The 17530-nt window shown below is 37.2% G+C and overlaps 1 protein-coding gene across 7 annotated transcripts in view; it reads right to left on the bottom strand.

The window, feature by feature from the left end:
• Positions 1-17530, bottom strand: part of SORBS2 (sorbin and SH3 domain containing 2) — a 156179-nt gene that overhangs the window by 73944 nt on the left and 64705 nt on the right. For all 7 annotated transcript variants that reach the window (XM_027676573.1, XM_027676590.1, XM_027676582.1 and 4 more), the window contains one exon: positions 6327-6376. In XM_027676573.1, the coding sequence (XP_027532374.1) occupies positions 6327-6336 (10 nt within the window). In that variant the 5' untranslated portion in view covers positions 6337-6376. The remainder of the gene's footprint in view (positions 1-6326; positions 6377-17530) is intronic.

Below are 17530 nucleotides of genomic sequence, written 5' to 3'. Positions count from 1 at the left end.
ATGCATTAGGAAAACACCACTCAAAAACTAAGCTTCTGTTTGATAACCTGACAAGACTTTTGTTAAGTCTTTTGGATCCTTTATGTTCAAGAAACAAAATTACTAGGAAAGGCATATTTTTTCTCATTTTGGTGGAACATCCTTGTTCTCCCTTTGCCCCTTTTTTATCTAATGGAAGATAAAACAAATATATATCTGGAACTGAATAACATTGTGAGGGAATGACTAGAAATTTAAAATAATTTCAAACAATGAGAAATGAAAAAAAAACCTTTCTGATGGATCTTGCATGTCTTTTTTTCCTTACTCTGTTTCTCTCTCACTGGAGCTGTCATTGCATTTTAGAAATACTCTGTTATTATAAGAAGACACCTTTCCCACAACTTTGCATTTTAGCAACTCTATCATAGTTGTACAAGCAAGTTAATAAATATTATTCTATTTATATATTATATTTAACTAGAATTTTTTTTGCTCTTCAGTATAATAATTAATTTTTATATTTGATATTACTGAAATTTCATATAGGGCCCCCATATGTAATCAAGAAATACAAGTATTATAAAGGACTTTTTTATTTCTGTGACCTATGACACGAAGGTTTATTAAATTATGCTTAAAGAAGACCTGCAACCTATTTCCTATGATAACGCGAGCCACAGAGTCATCTTTAACCCACATCTGCAAAAGAAGCAAGCTCCTGACATTCCTTTGCTCATTCCAATATTCCCCTGAAATAGCAGAGCCCTCTGGCCACCAGTCCTGCAGGATACACATTAAATAGTTGTTAACATTGGCAAACATCAGAGCCACTGCCTCAGGTGTAAGCTGTACCAAAGACCCATTGCCAACTCCAAGGATTGAGGCAAAAGGCCAAATGATTTCAGTCAGCAGTAGTTGAACGCAATACACTGCCTGCCATCAATTACCAGCCTTGTACAAGTGAAACAAAGTCAATGGCTATCAAATCTTGCCCATTCGTTTTGGTTTGCTTACATAAATATAGAATGGCAACGGTAATTAAATTCACATTTTCCATTCTTGCGTTCCCTTTCCCACACCATCTACATATACCAGAGGTAATTCCAAGGAGATTTGATGATGTGTTGATACTGAAGTTCTGTTCTAACCTGAATATTGGTAGACTTTGACAGCATACTGTATTTAATATAAGCTAACAAGCAAACAGTTTTGTTATACTGTCACATTTTTTATTAAAACAAAGTGATACTTTTTTGTAATTTTTCAAGAGCTACCTTCCTGAATTTCACGACAGAGAAACTGAAGTGGGAAGAAAAGAGCACAACAAGAAAGCTGACAATGAATATTTAATTACTGTAACTTCAAGAAATTCAGCTTCAATTTAATTTTTAATGTAACTGAACTGAGTCAGAGTTTTATACTGATTGGATCCATAATCTAGCGAAGTGTTTGAAGTGCCTTCACACAAGTTAAATAAAACAGATGTTGTAACTTACTATATAGATACATGCATACAATATTTACCCCTATATATAGAAGCCTATATGCAAGTCTGTACCTCCATTAATTATCAGTAGCTGTACAAAATAATGAGAGCCAGTTAGTACTCAATTTAGACATAACCGTACATTGATACCAGATTGAGCTGTGCAAAATTTCTAATAGAATATGAATGTGTGTGGCCAAGCACATTTTTATGCATGATGGACTTCACCTTCCCATCTTTGCTCAGGCTAGGCTCCCATTAAGTCAAGGACATTGTATCAGAGTAAGAATCAGAAGAACCTGCATGCTGCCTCAAAAGAAGCAGTTTACAAACTGCTTCCTGTATCTGCACGGCCTTACACATTTAACTTCAAGAGGCTTATTCAAGTCTGTATTCCTTTTTCACAGTACATCAAATTGCCAGTAAATACTAGCTATATTCACCCCGATTCTTGAAGTCCAAATAATCCTACGTCTGGGGTACAGAGTGTTAAGAAACAGTAAGGGAGACTGATCTTCTGCTCATTTTGCTTGCAAACTATAAGCAATTAATACTGCACAGCTGTTACCTAAGGAAAAAATGAGGATATGTAAGGCAATCTATATAAAATGCATGCATATATAAAAAAATATGTGGGCAAATATATATACACATATTCACAATTCTTCTAACCTGAAAAATTGTTCAGGTATGAGCCCTGTCTTATTAAGTATTGCTTTAATATAGAAGCAAAGGAGACTTGAACCAGCTAATGTGTACAAGCAATACTAGAATATGAAGTTGGGCAATAACTCACAATCAAAACAGCTGCCTAAAATGCAATTCCAGCTTCTTTTTCTCTCTCTCCCTTAATTCTGTTTCTTTCCACATTTAACCATTTTCCCCTGAATTCATAATTCCAGCAACTGCTCCCACTACAGACAGCATCACCCTAAGCGAGTTTTATCTCCATTTGACAAATAGTCTATTGGTTGGGAGTAGGATGGAGCCAACTCAAAACAACACTACTTTCATTTAAGAACAAGCGGTGGGTTTCTTGAAAAGACTGTTTCAGAGAGTCAGTAGAAACAGTGGCATAAACAAAGCTGGCAAAGATGAAAGGATGGTGACCTTGTGTGAAGAGGTGAAAGAGAGGAGCTGGGGCAGGAAGTTTTTAATAAGCTCTTACAGCTCAAAGAAAAGAAAAATGGCATCCAAACATAATGTTTAATGATTATTATTCTATTCACTGTACTTGCAAATGGTATCATCTTTCCCATTTTCTGCACAGCATATTCAAGTTCAGAAGTCTTTAGATCAGCACTTCTTACTCCCTATTTGCATTTTGACCTGAGGCAAATATATAGCACTGAATCCAGAAGTCCAAAATAGACAAAGCTGCTGCCTCTCTGTGTCCCCAGGTCCAACCAACAGGGAGACTGGAGATGTGCTCCCAGCAGACACATGTATACACCACATACATACATGGTTGGACACACAGCTCCGAGCACTCACACTAACACAGATGGCACAATGGCCTCATCCCCCTCCCTTCTATGGCTGAGCAGGATGAAGATCCACTAGGGAGAAGAGCACACATATACAGGGTGGATCCTTCCAGCAGTGGGGCTCAGACACTGAGTCTGCCACTCATTCCATGCCTGGACCACAGGGCACAGACTCTCCTGGGACAGCCCTGAGAGGGCCCTTGACAAGGGAGGCCCTCTCTTCCCTGGGACTCCTTAATTTGTGTTCCTGCCTGCCCTTGTGTCCCTATGCTTCTCTAGGCTTGTGGAAATAGGCCTTTGATGGCTCCTATGAGGGGCCTGGGAGTAGCCTGGCAAGGCAGGCTACTACTTGGGCTTCCCCTCCTGCCACTGTTTCTCTGAACTCCTTTGTGGGTGTGTGGACAAACTTTTATCATATGATCTACATTGACAGGTGAACCTACTATTATTTGGTTCTCTGGTGCTGCTAAAAACTAAATGTTTTGTAGAATGCCTGGAACACTGAAGCCAACCTAATTTGCTTTAGCAACCTAAAAGTGGTTTCACAATCTATTCAGGAACTCTGCATGGATCCAAGAAATTCAGTTCTTGTCTTCCAGACAAAATGTAAGAGATTAATCCATGTGATGACTTCAATTAATAATTTTAACAAACAGAAAATCTTCCAGAATTGCATACTTTTCACCCTTGGCTGCTCTTTGTGTGCTTCATCTAATGCAAACAGTGATCTTGTTTAATATCTTTAAAATTAGATGCATTTATCAAGAATGATCTGCGTGAAATTCAGCCAAAATATTTACAGATGGACACTAAGAATCTATTTTAGCCTATTAACTTGTATCCATTTATTATACTTCACTGCAATTACCTCTTCCCCAATGTCAGCTATGCATGCACATATGTATAATGAACAGTAAGCACATTTATCCTGTGTTTTAATCAGATGTGAGCTTCATGGCTGGCTCATGTTTTCTGTCATTTAGTCAGTCAAGTCACTACGGTAATGATGTTCATCAACCTGTAAAATACCTGAAGATTTACAGAAGAAAACCCCTATGAATAGTTTAAAATACTATTCTGTTGATGATTGCTTAGTCTCAGTTTAAAAAGGTACACATTCAACTAGACTACTATTTTTAAATTATGACAGCATTTGAACACCAAAAGGAAGCGTGAGCCCGAAGTACCTTTGGTACTTCTGAAAACCTCTTCTTACCTCTATTTCTTTGCTTTTGGAAAAATGCTTCATTGTCTTATGCTGTTGAATATTCCTTCCTAACATGTGGTACAAAATTAACATCAAATGGTAAGAAGTCCCTCCCATATATGGTAGAGTATTGAAAACCAAAGCTCTTCAAAACATTTTCTCTGTAGACAAAAATATCTTCCACAGGGTTTGCTGAGACAGACTGCCAAGTCTGCAGCCACAGGGAACACAGGATTAGAGGAACCCAGTCTAAGCAGTAAATTTTCTTTTTAAAGCTGCATATACACTAGCTTTGCCACTCCAGCAGTTACTGGCATCAGAGTGCTCATTTATCTGCAGAAGTCATAAATGAAATGCATACTTTTAAAACAAACTAGTTGCAAATCAATAGTATCTGATAACCTCCAATTGCATCATGCACAAATTCCTGTTATGAAGCAGTGAAATAAAAAAAATCCCAAACCAAAACTGTAGCACTTATGTTCAAAACCAGCATAGTGTAAAAAGAAAAAAAAAAAAGAGAGAAACAACTAGACCAGAACACCATGCAAAACAGCTTCCATCTGAGTCACTCTCTTCCTTAATAAAGTGATGCTGTAGATAGGTGCAAAGATTGGTGCAAGATGTTCACTTTTGTACCTACTCACAGGTTATTTTATTTTATTTTTTTTTTACAGTCAGGAAACAATCTACATCAACAGAACTGATAGGAAATACCACATTTTTTGTCAACATGTTCTTTTAGTGCAGCTGGTAACATGCACATTAATATCAAGCATACATAAAATGAAAAATATTTTCACTGTGTAAGTGCAGAGTAGACTAAAGTTCAGCTTACAGTCATGATATCCTTAAGTAACTGGAAAGGATTTCAGGGGTGTTCAGGTCTTTAAAGTCTGTTTTCAAGGCTCCTGTGTGATCAGAAGACTCCCAATCCTCAACAGAAGACATTCAGCCACATTCATTACTTAAATCTTATGTCTATTTCTAACCACCCTGGTTAGCATTTGAAAAATAATTAGGAACAACCACAACTTTGGGGCAAAAATGCACAAACTCAACTGAGAAAATTATTTTCTCCGTCTTATTATACTTACAAATGTCATGGTTTCAAGTAAGCCAATACATTTTAACTTTCTATTAATAGATCTGTTAAAAAAATGGGTCCTACAGAGTTCCAGTTGTCTGCGGCAACAGGAAGCCACGAAGCCTGATTAATTCAGTGATCCATATAATGGCAACCTATACCATGGAAAAGGTAATCCCTTTGATTTAGAGCATGCTGCTGAAATTCAGACTTCAAAGTAGTTCAGGTCTTCAAGTCCCACTTATCATGTCAGCTGTCATGGTGCAGCACTATCATCAATGACAAAAACACTGGTCTGGAAAGGACGGATATGTCTATCCTTGTACCACAGTTAATCTGCAAACCAGACAGTTCACCTATGGACCCTAAAGAGCTGACTGCAACTGAAAATTTACACCTGACATGAGTGAGGTCAGGATTTCAGCAGTCTGCTTTCAAGAGGCATATTCCCACTTTCAGCACAAACAGCAGCACTATCTATTGACTTCAATAATTCAGGAGCAAATACTAGTATGCTGTCATAGATCATGATGATAACTTCCTACAGAGTACTTAATTTGGTCAATACATCTGTCACATCAACTTGAGAGAAAATACAAATCTTTGTAAATACAAAATAGTTATCCTCACCTGATATGCAAGTGCAGCTAATAATAAGGGCAGTGTTTATATGTCCCTTAATTAAGTGACAGTACAGAATGAAAATAAAGCATTTTTAAAGCATGTGCATTTTCTTAGGAAAATGTGATGCTTTAACACCATTTTTTCATAGCTGTTATGTCCTTATACTATGTATTTTCACATAAAACATAAAAACACAAAACTGATATTAACTTAAGCACAGAAGGTTAAACATGCATTTATATTTCATGTATCCATATATATCCATACATAGAAAAACATGTATGTAAATTTTATATATGGAATACAAATGCACATAAGCAGGCATAAAATATCCTGCTTAATTTGAGTACAGCAACAACTAAGATACAATTTGTTCATGAAAATTCGAATAAATTTGGGATTCTCTGCTCACAAAACAAGACATAAAAGAAAAATCTCACAGATGCAGCATACCTGTGTTCATTTTGACACTGGAGGTTTTGCTATAAAAGTCTTCAGATTTCCTGCGGGAAATAAAACGATCTATTAATTTGCACAAGATAGGAATGTGTGGTACAAAATGGCAGCAAGGCTTTTGGAGGCGTGGAGAGAGAACCACTGTGATACAAATGGCAGTCCTATTTTAACACAGCTTTAATTAAATTGGTACTGCTTGTCCTTCCAAAGTTAAAGATGAGCTGTCACTTCCATTATAAGCCACTCTATTTTCAACTGTTTAGTATCTCTGTTGTAAACACTTGCTCTGGGATTAAAAAACTAGTGATTAACTTTCAGTCTTGAAATTATAAAATAAAAAATATTCCCATACAGGAATGTGGAATTATTTTAAAGGCTGCTTATAAGGTTTATTCACTCCTTTGTGCAAACAGAAAAATGTAAAGAGTAGGTCTCTACAAGTATTTTCTAAGCAGCCAAAGTTACCAGGTCTTTTTCAATGGTTTATAAGCAGATGTTGTTTTTATCCAGTGATTTAATGTCTCTTTAGAGACAACACTGACATTCGTAATGTTACTAGCTGTATTTCTATGCACAGAATCAGGGCATGTGTCTTGGCATCCACAGGAATCCATATCAAAACTCCCAATGGAATCAAGAGGTAGGGAATCAAGTCACTATACATCAACACACTTTTTAAAGGTTTGCACCAAAACAACGTAAAGTGCACACAGAGGTTGAATTTATTTAGATATCCTAACTCCATACAGTACTTACAAACAAACAAATAGTAAAACACTATAAACAAAACTACAACTGTAGAAAAAGCACAACATCCTACACTAAGAGCCGACTTTAACCTATGGATGTCACAGGATAAACTAGACACTATTTTCTATCTACTACTGGTTTATGGCATAGCTTTATTTTAGGATTAGGAGCTTTAATACCTCTTCTATTCAGGCTCTTTTAGAGAGAAAAAGATAGATACAGAAAATGTTTCCAATAGCATTCTGTATACTGGCCAGTCTCAGCTGTATTGTTACATATACACTGCCCACTATAATTTACTTCAGTAAGTGGACAGACACGCTGGAGGCCAAAATACTGAAGGCTAAAAAAAGTCATTCTCCCTCTGCACTATTCCCACATCAGGCCCAGGATAAAACAAAGGGAAAAATCAGAATTTGTAATGTAATACAGCTTCAGAAAATAAATTAAAAATATAAACTGTCTGGCTATGTTGAAGTAAGTTGGAAGATATGCACGAGGGACTGTTTTTATAATGGGAGACTCAAGGTACTAATTAATACAAGTAAACAAAATACCAAAACAGAATTCCAGTTAAACTCTACAAGTCTGAATAACTGTACCTCTGAGGTAACACGTATATTGCTGTATTCTCTTGTATTTATAACAAGTCAGACATTCCACTGCTTGAAAAACAGTGTTCTTCAGAAACTATCTGAATTCTGCTGCTATTATGCAGTCAGTTTTGTGGGGAAAAAAAAGCATGTTAAACTTCTTGAGAACTATGGAAATAGACAACTGGCAGTGAATAAATTGTTATTAAATTATTTTTATGCTGCAGCTATCAGCAAACTACCTCTGAGAGTTTCCAAAAGATCTCTTAAAAATTAAGGCAAATTCTATTTTATTTTTTGATAAATGGTTTTTAACTGAAAATCTGGATTTCCTTCATAGCCACAGAATATTCTTACAGCCTCAAATTCCCACACTGTTTTCAGTCTTCTAGAGGAGACACCATTTTCAAGCCTTCTTTTAGCTTGAAACTGAATCACTGATGGTACCACAAGCTACAAAATGCAACATGGTATTTATTTTCAGATCCAACTAGTACAGGACTCTTGGAACATTGCAAAGCCAAAATGATTTCTAGCAGGTGGCTTCGACATATTTACCCAAAGCATGCTTAACTCTTACTCAAGTTTTAACAGACAAAACTCAGTTTTAGCACCACAGCTTTGTCCTCCTAAGAGTTTCCCTCTGTACAGCTTAGGCTGCATTGCTGACACTCAGTGAGGAACTGCATACAAAGACTAACATTTCCACATTAATCTAATTTTGCTGAAGAACAAATTAGTCTTGCATACCTGAAAAGTACACATGTAAATAAAGCAACCCAAATCGCACTCACGCAAACAGCAGGCCTTGTATTTAATACTAAAATTATTTCGAATTCCTTGCTTCTAAAGAGCCAAAGTACCATTCAAGTACTTAATGATACCAGCAGTAGGAGCCAAAGGAATGTAATTAAATTAACAGCCATATGCCTGAAATTATTTTATTCAGCATTGTTTCAATCAGTCTTTAAGATCCTTACTTCAAGAAGGGGGAGAGGGGGTGGGAGCAAAGGGCTGGTTTTGTTTTGTACTTATACTCCTTCTTCATTGCCTTCTGAAAATTGTTCTTTGTAAATGGGTTTGCCGTATAGACACCTGACAGAGGTGAGATGCACATTCCACTGGAAGCATCAGACACTTCACTGACAAAATGGATGCCCAATGATCAGCTAAGATACTCAGGCCTCAGACAGCTAACGGTGCGACGGAATGCCCATAATGACTGTGCAGACACAAAGCACTACCGAAGTGCATGAGTTTTCAAAATCAGAGACTGCTATTCAGTCACATACATCAGGCAATTTTTCTACTCAGCTCACACCTGATCTTACATGCTGAGGTAAAAGAACACTGAGCTTAACCACAGTCACATTTGGTTACCATTGATACATTTGGTTTCACTAAATACATAATATATATCCCTGTGCTATTTCTTGATAACACTACAATGATTACCTCAGCTCAGCAATACTTTGCATTACAAGAGACTACTGAAAAGACTCATGGGAATCTCATCGACACCTGGTCTATTTTTTCCAAGAGACCCTGATATCTACTTGTGGTCGCTGCTTCTGTTCCTGGTAAGTTCTGCAGTGTGGGGTGCTGCAGGAAAGCATTCTGTCACCCCTTCTGTTCCACATTCAGACAGAGCTATAAAAAGGGTTAGTGAGAAGTCAAGGAAGGTTTCCCCACCCTCAGTTTATTCATGAATCAAGATGCATGTCTTTATTGTCAGGGTTTTAATTCCATTCTTGATCAGATGTTAGAGCACCTACAGCCATTAGTACAGGATCTCTAACACCCAATAAATCAACAACTAAGTAAATGTGAGAAAGCGCTTTGTGAATCAAAGCCTAAATGAGGAGTAACATGCTATTACCTGCTTGCACCTCATTAAAATAATTGTTAATCGTTGTTGACAACCACAGTCCAGAGCTACCTAAGGATAGAGGGCCATCAGAAGTTAGAATATTCTTTTCATGTAAAATTTTGGAAAGAACTGGGAAGTAAAGAAAAGGAGATTGTGGGTTTTTTTCTTTCTTTTTTTTTTCTTTTCTTTTTTTTTTTAAGGGCATGTAGAAACTCCAAAAATTATACTTACGACTTACTCAACTTACTACAAAATCTTAAATGCCACATCACAAAGGCATCCAAGCTCATGGATAACTTTTGGGGTCTTTCTCCCTCCTGCTCTGTAGCCATGAAGTCTAGACCCCTTTGAAATCCCAGGCTTGCTAGCTGTGTAACAACAGGGGGCACAGTCTAGAATGCTAGTTGCCTCCTTGCTGACATAGGTTTTGAAAGGTTCTTGAAGAACAAGGTGATAAGTTACCTTGTCTGGTTTGTTTTGAATCAGAGCATAAAAGACAGGCTGACAAAGGACTGAAGCATCTCTTATGAGGAAAGGCTGAGGGAGCTGGGCCTGTTCAGCCTTGAGAAGAGATGACTCAGAGAGGACCTCATCAATGTCTGTAAGTATCTGAAGGGAGGGCATCAAAAGGATGGATCCAGGCTCTTCTTGGTGGTGCCAAGCAATAGGACAAGAGGCAATGGGCAGAAACTGATGCACAGGAAGTTCCACTGAATATGAGGAAGAACTTCTTTACCATGCAGGTGACCACGCACTGGAAGAGATTGCCCAGAGAGGTCGTGGAGTCTCCCTCACTGGAGATATTCAAGAATTATCTGGACACAATCCTGTGCAACGGGCTCTAGGACAACCCTGCTTGAGCAGGGAGTTGGACCAGATGACCCACCGTGGTCCCTTCCAACCTGACCCATTCTGTGATTCTAAGTTACCTGTTATTTACTCCTTGCCATTTCACATAAGATATTATAAAAAGCAGGTTTAAGATGTATTTTTTGATACAGGATTTATATTAATCCTAAAGTTAATTCTAGTATGTGCTCTTTATAGCTACAGTCTTTTGTAATGAATTCTACTCCAAGGACCTTTGGTGAGAGGAGCAATTGGCTTATAACACAGAGTGCAGAATGATCAACAGCAGGATAGATGTGTGTGTCTGGCTGGAAAATGATAGATTTTCATTGTCTTAGGTAGAGAGCAATGCCCAGATATTTGGAGAAGGCAGGAGCTTTCCAGACTTGTGTGAGAAGGAGTGTCAGACTTTCATTAATGTTGTTTGCCAGTTTCACAGGTTGACCTAGAGAGTAATCTGAGAAAATATCTGCAAAGTTAAGAGGCCAAATCAGTCAGTGATTATTCAGTTTAAACATTGCAGGTTTAAACACATATTTGTTAGCAGGCAGGATTCTATATCCAAATGCATGTGGCAGTAAATTATTTTACCTCACATCATTAAGACTCTACACAGCACTCCTGCTCTTACCTCTGCAACAGATCAGTATACTTCATATGCCAACTCATACATTCAGTGAAGCAGGTAAAAAAAACTATGAAGCATTAGTTCTGAAAGGACAGTGAAGCTGACTATTTTATTTCTTTTTTTATTTTCAAAGTAATTTTTTCAGATGTTTACTGGTAGCAGGATGACTAGGGCAATGAGAACGCAATGAGAACTTGATAAACACCACAATGTTTAGGCTGTGGCAACAAGAACTCACACAAAAAACCAACCGTCTTGAAGCTGCCTTGGGAGCAGATGTCTCTCCTGCCAGCCCCTAAGCAGAAGGAAGGCTTATATGCCAATATATTGTTTCTATGAAAAAATGTTTGATGGAGCATAGGTAGACAGTGTCTATAATGAAAAATGGAGAAGGTATGGAAATGGTTCCTCCATGTTTCAATTTCATTACCATGCAACAAGAAGACAACAAATTGGCAAGGTGTCTGTACTAAGACCCAACCCAGCAAGGCATATGCTGAGCATATGCTTAAGCATATGCTTTATGAAGGCCCCACAGAACTATTTCTATGCTTAAACATAAGCAGAAATAGTTTGTCCCAGATCACATTGCCTCACCCTATAAGAAGCTGAATACTCTGGAGCTGGATACTCCAGTTATAATTAAATTGTTTTCAGAGAAAACAATTGTAATCAAAGAGAAAAACACAGACAGACAACTGATATCATAGTTCCTGTCATTTTAAGTGTTGCTTACAGGATTGTGAAGACATTCTCATGTTAAGTGTGGTGTTATTGTACACGTTACTTACACACATGTACTGATCAGGTCATTAAACAATTAGGATTCCTGAATAATTTGTACATGGTCATAAACTTCTACTGGAATGCAATAGGTAAGTCACATTGTACTCAGCAGCAGTACGTGCGTGACCAGGGAAATTTGTAAAAATTTGTAAACATACCAGACAAGGTAACTTATCACCTTGTTCTTCAAGAACCTTTCAAAAGCTCTGTTTTCTGGATCATCTGCCTACACTATTACTAAAGAACGATTTTAGGTTGATATCTAACTTACAGCATATCAGATATATGAGCCTATTTCCTCAGTATATACAATACTAACATTGTTATTTAATGTACTGCTAAGACTTTGTTTTTGAAAATCAGAAGTGGTTCTACATTCTATGAGCAAATATTCAAAGAGCATCAGATACAGGAGAATCCATCACAGGATCATCATTCTCTATAAGAACATAAAGGGATTGGACGTAAGTGGGAGGAATAAAGGCCCTATTAACCATTTAATGTATCTTAAATGTAAGCTGCAAATCATAAGGTAGTTTCTATTCATGACAGTTGTTAAAGTCTGAAGCACTTATTAGGAGCACTGTGGTCAGACTTAAGATCCAGAACTTGACAAGTGTATGTGAAAAGTGTGACTGTCTGAAGGCAGGGGAATAAATCTAATGACAAAGGAACTTCTTTCCTTACACACTTTTCCTAATGTGATTTTTCTAAGAATGCTATAAATGCAAGAGTAAGAGAAACTGGTATTATCCCGTCCTTTCTCATGTTTCTTCATGAAACAGAGAAAGTTAACTATATGTCTGAAAGAAAAGCAAAGACTAAGTTTCTAAACTGTTCCTTACAGCAATCTTTGTTATTGCATACAGCATCAGTAGAAAAAGTTCTAACATTTGTGTTTAAATTGTTAACAACTTAAGTCTTTCTCCCTAGAGAAAAAACTTGAAGCTTAAAATTTTGCCTGTTGGTAGCATGATTTTTACTAGATACATATTTTGACTTGCTACAAACTGAAAAGCAAACTTAAGTCAAATTTCTGCACTTGGTTCTAAATAAGTACTCGCTGCCATCTCAAAATACTTCTCAGACACTTCAATAGCAGAACATTTTTCTAAAATGTAACTGCAAGTATAAGAGGATACCAATAAAGTTATTCAAGCTGACAACATTCTGTACATTTTATTGGTTATTTTTACAGCTGCAAAAGGAAGGAGGAGGACAAACTGCTGCTTTTATACTCTGCATCTCCTCCTCTGCCACTAGAGAAAATTTTGTTAATAATTCCAGTCGTGCTTGTGGTGTTTGTGATTTTTTAATTATTTTTATTGCTTAAATGTAAATAAAAAAAGAGAAAAGTTCCTTTAACTGACTAAAGGTTAAAAGAAATTTTCCATTAACTTGCTGACTGCAATTCACATTTCTTACCCTTTTTCCCAGGCATCTATTACTGCTTTTAATAATATAAAATTACAAATGTCTAGCCTTTAGTGGTGGTTATTTTCATTCCCTACTTTAGGCTTCCTCTTTTGCTCTTGTTTTACAGGAACCGTGTTTGTTCAAATGAACTATTTCATAGGCTGGAAATGATTTAAGATTATTGTATGAGAGCATGTCACTGAAGTAGATGTGTAGTAGATTAGTGTCGCCACACATAATTACAAAAAACTCCACCATAAGACAGAGTGCATAAAACGTGTTATGCATCTTCTTAGCCCTTCTGAAAGTTCCCTTGTCAGGTAAAGTTAGATGCCACAGACACACCAATGAGCCCCTGACAGGTAGCCAGAACCCATATGGGAGATGGATGCCTGTGGCATTCATTTACATATTATTTCATTCAGGATGTGTAGCAAGGCAGTTCTGCTCAGGTACAGCTGTTTGGGAAAAGATTTCAGCATCTAGAACCCCAGAAGATAGGGGTCATTGTGGCCCTTAGCTTAGTACTCTGGTATACACCGCCTGTCCAATTTTCTCCTTAATGGAAATATGTAGCACCAGTTTTCTAGATCACTCTTTGGAAAGGTAGAAACTACTGACAGAAAAGAAGCCTGATTAGGAAGTGCCAATCATTTCATCATGGTGAAATATCTGTCTTTTAACAAATACAATATTTAACAATGGTATCCAGAATTCACCTGTCAAATCTTTTAGGCATTCCTTAAAATTTTATTTTAAAATTTTATTTCCCAGAAGATCCAAATATTCCCAGAATATCCAATTATTTCTTCATCTTTCTCAAAACAAACAACAAATATAATTAGAACTACATTCCTGTTAAAAATACATAATTTGAGGGTTAAATTTGGGTTCATTAGACTGCAGTAGCTACAAAAGGTATTAGGAACATAAGAAAGCTTTAGTTCCATCACTTGTTTCCAGCACTTTGCATATTACTGGTCACTTGAATACTTCAAGTATTATCTAATTTTCCGTTTTTATACAGTATGACAAACAATGCATTCTTGCTCTTTTCTACCAGGTATATAATACGCATCAACCTGAGACTAAACATGAATAAATCCTTACCTAAACAGAATTCCTTCCAATGGGGCTTTTTTTTCCCCATAAGTAATTCCCAACAGAATCTGTGGAAATAGTGTTAGTTCATGAAAGAAAAAGCCATTTCTGTTTCCCTCTGTTGGCGTATTAAAGTATGCCTTCCTGAACTACTAGGTAATGTTACACCTAGCTAACAGAGTCAAACTAGTGTGTGGGGTGATATAAGTAAGACTCCTTAATATATTCTCATAAGTATGCTGAAGCAGCAGCATTTGACTTTTTGTAACATGCTCATAAAACCAGAAAGAATACCTATAACTTAAAAGACTAACTAAGAAGATATTAACTGAAACATTTCAATCCTTATTATTTGCTAAGATAATAATTGGAAGGGATTGCACAGGAAACCTTTCAGTACCCCTACTGAGTACCTAAAACTTGTGGCAAATTTTGGCTAAATTTGACAGACATGCAGAGGTCTCAGTAACATTGAAAGCTTACAAGTTCCATGAGGAATTCCCATGGAGAATACAGACCTTATCAAAGCCAAATGGGCAATATATTTTAGCATTATCAGATATAAGTGAATTCATGCAGGAAGAAAGAATTAGGAGCTCTGTGTGGATAAATGCACATAGTTTATAATCCCAGACACAAAACTCCCTTCCACGCTGACCCCAGCTTAATTTGCCTCGTTAGATACCAGGCAGACAAGAAAAATAACCAAAAGATTTCTGCTGTCTAAAAAGGTGCAGAATTGAACTCAAGCTTTTCCCATTATATTTGTTCTAAACTCTGCATGCACTGATGACTAATACGGTTGGAAGTCACTGAACAGCCTTGGTGTAATTCAGTTCCAAAGTGTGTTTCAGCATTAGCAAGTAGGAATAACTTTCTACAGCAAAAGGGTAGGTATCAAAGCCTGACATCCACAGAGGGTCTTAACTTCAGATCAGCTCTACTCTGGCCCTGCAGACCAGAATACTAGTGCCACACCTACTTCAATGACCTCTCAGCAGAGGAGGCATGTCAGGCTTCTTCCTTGAGCGCCATCTTCCAGTTTAGCTTTGTTGGTGCATCTGCAGATCTACCCTGTGAACCCAAAATGACATGAACTAAAGAGCAAGAAAGTGGGGAAAGACAGTAAGAATTTTGTTTAGATTAAGGAGTTATGAAGCAAAAGCTAGAGCAGATTTATTCACTGTTAATCTGAATAGACATACGGTGTCTTCAGTTCTGCTCCTCAAGTAACTACTTCTGGCCTTTCAATCTTCATGCCGACATACACTGGAATTTAGTGACCACCAGTTCAGCGGCACTGTACTTAAATACGAACCAGTAAGACTCATTAGGAGTCACAGCTGTCTTTTAGAAGAGTAAGTTCTTTCAGCTTCTGTTAAAATTAGGACTTTGATGCCTCCATATCTAAATGACTCTCAGTGAGAGGCTTCAAAGCAAGTCAAATGCTATAAACTTCTATTTTCTCTCCTTGCTATAAAGCCTCCCTTATACCATATTGTTTGTCTCATTAACTCCTAGCATATTTTGCCATTTCTGAAGAATCTTAGCACTATCTTGCATATCTGTAGTCCCACTAGACTTAACTGTTTACAGGAAAGAAGATATTTAATAGCAGCGATAAATAATATGTGCTCTCAAAATAAAGGAAAACTACTTATGTACAACATGTGAAAACCAGAATAATCAGCCTTGCAACCTTAATTTGAATGTTTGCTGATACTATATTTTCCCTTTTCCCAAGGGGCACAATCACCAATATTTATTTCACGTAGTTTTACTCCTCCACATAATACACATCAAAATAATGCAACTTCTAGAGTCTATAACATGAATACATGCACATGTCAGCTGATTTCAGACCTATTGAAATCCAACTTGCCTCAATGCTATACACCACAAAAAACCCAACAAACTACAATTCTACCTAATATAAATAGCCAAAGAAAGAACTACTAGCCACTGTGGTTTGAGCACAGTTAACTCATGTAATTAAGAAGTGTTATTACTAACTACCTGTACCTGCCACCTGACTTACAAAAGTTCTAGACATTTAGTTAATTTTTAGATTGTATGGTTATCTTTCTCTCTCCCTCCCAATTCCTAATTGTTCAACAGCACATTTAAGATTTCTGCTACTGAGAACATCCTTTACTTATCCTAGAGCAAATCAGTCTAAATTTAGTCTAAAAGCAAATTTAGTCTAAAACTAAAACTCACAAAGATTAAGCAGAGTGGTATAGGAACAATTAGGAGAGATGGCATACAAAAGGGTTCAGTCTTTACAGAAATGTTGAAAGAAAACATAATTTCTAAATCAGGGAAAAACAGTATTTGACAGAAACAGCTGTAAAAGAACAAGCATGCAACAAGCCTGAATGATACTGCCTGATACTTGAGGGGCTGACAAATTACTCAAAGGCAAATGTGAATTTACAAAGCAGCTCAGAACACACTTAAGAACATGAAGCAGAAAAAAATGGTTCTTTTCTACATGCCTATCATGCATGGCTATGCAGTGCAATGGAATCTATCTGCTGGTCACGCACAGGTGAGAGCTTTCCATGCTCTTCCACAATAATATACAACACCCACTACCACAGAAACAAAGCGGCAGGGGCACAAACCAGAACAAGTCTTCAGTCTCCTAATTTCCTACTACCAGTGTAAACTGTGTCAGCAAACCGAAGAAGGATCCTAAAGAGTCTACTGCTGACTCTGTTCCTTATCCAAACCTACTCCCGCATCCCCTGAGGAGATCCAGCTCTCAGCCCCTAGACAGTCTTATCTTCATTGGTTTAACTGACTTTACCAGTTTTTCTGCCACTACCCTCTAAAGCAAACTGCCCCTTTCCCTGCCAAAAGCAATTTGTCACAGTCTACTGCTCTTATTCCCTCAGTCTTCAAGTTACGCAGCCTTTTCCTCTGCAAAGATTGGTCTATAGTGCATCTGAAAGAATAGCAAACACCAGCACCTCATTTTCAGATTGCTGTAGCATTCATTGCAGTATCAACTACATGAATAATCTCACTCGTCCCCTATACTACCCCTGACACTTAAAAGCATTCAAATAATCAGTTTTAATTTTCCATTCATGTGCACTGGGAATAGATTTTCAGATTCTGTTTTTGCCAAATCTCTACTGCGCACCTGCACAGAGATGTTTCAGTGGTGCACAATTTTTGTAATGGGAGGGGAAAATCACAT

Source organism: Neopelma chrysocephalum, unplaced genomic scaffold, assembly GCF_003984885.1.
Source record: "Neopelma chrysocephalum unplaced genomic scaffold, ASM398488v2 Primary Assembly neopelma1_42, whole genome shotgun sequence".
In the NCBI taxonomy this organism is placed as follows: Eukaryota; Metazoa; Chordata; class Aves; order Passeriformes; family Pipridae; genus Neopelma; species Neopelma chrysocephalum.
The sequence above is the reverse complement of the archived record's forward strand: the minus strand, read 5'-3'. Positions and strand labels throughout refer to the sequence as shown.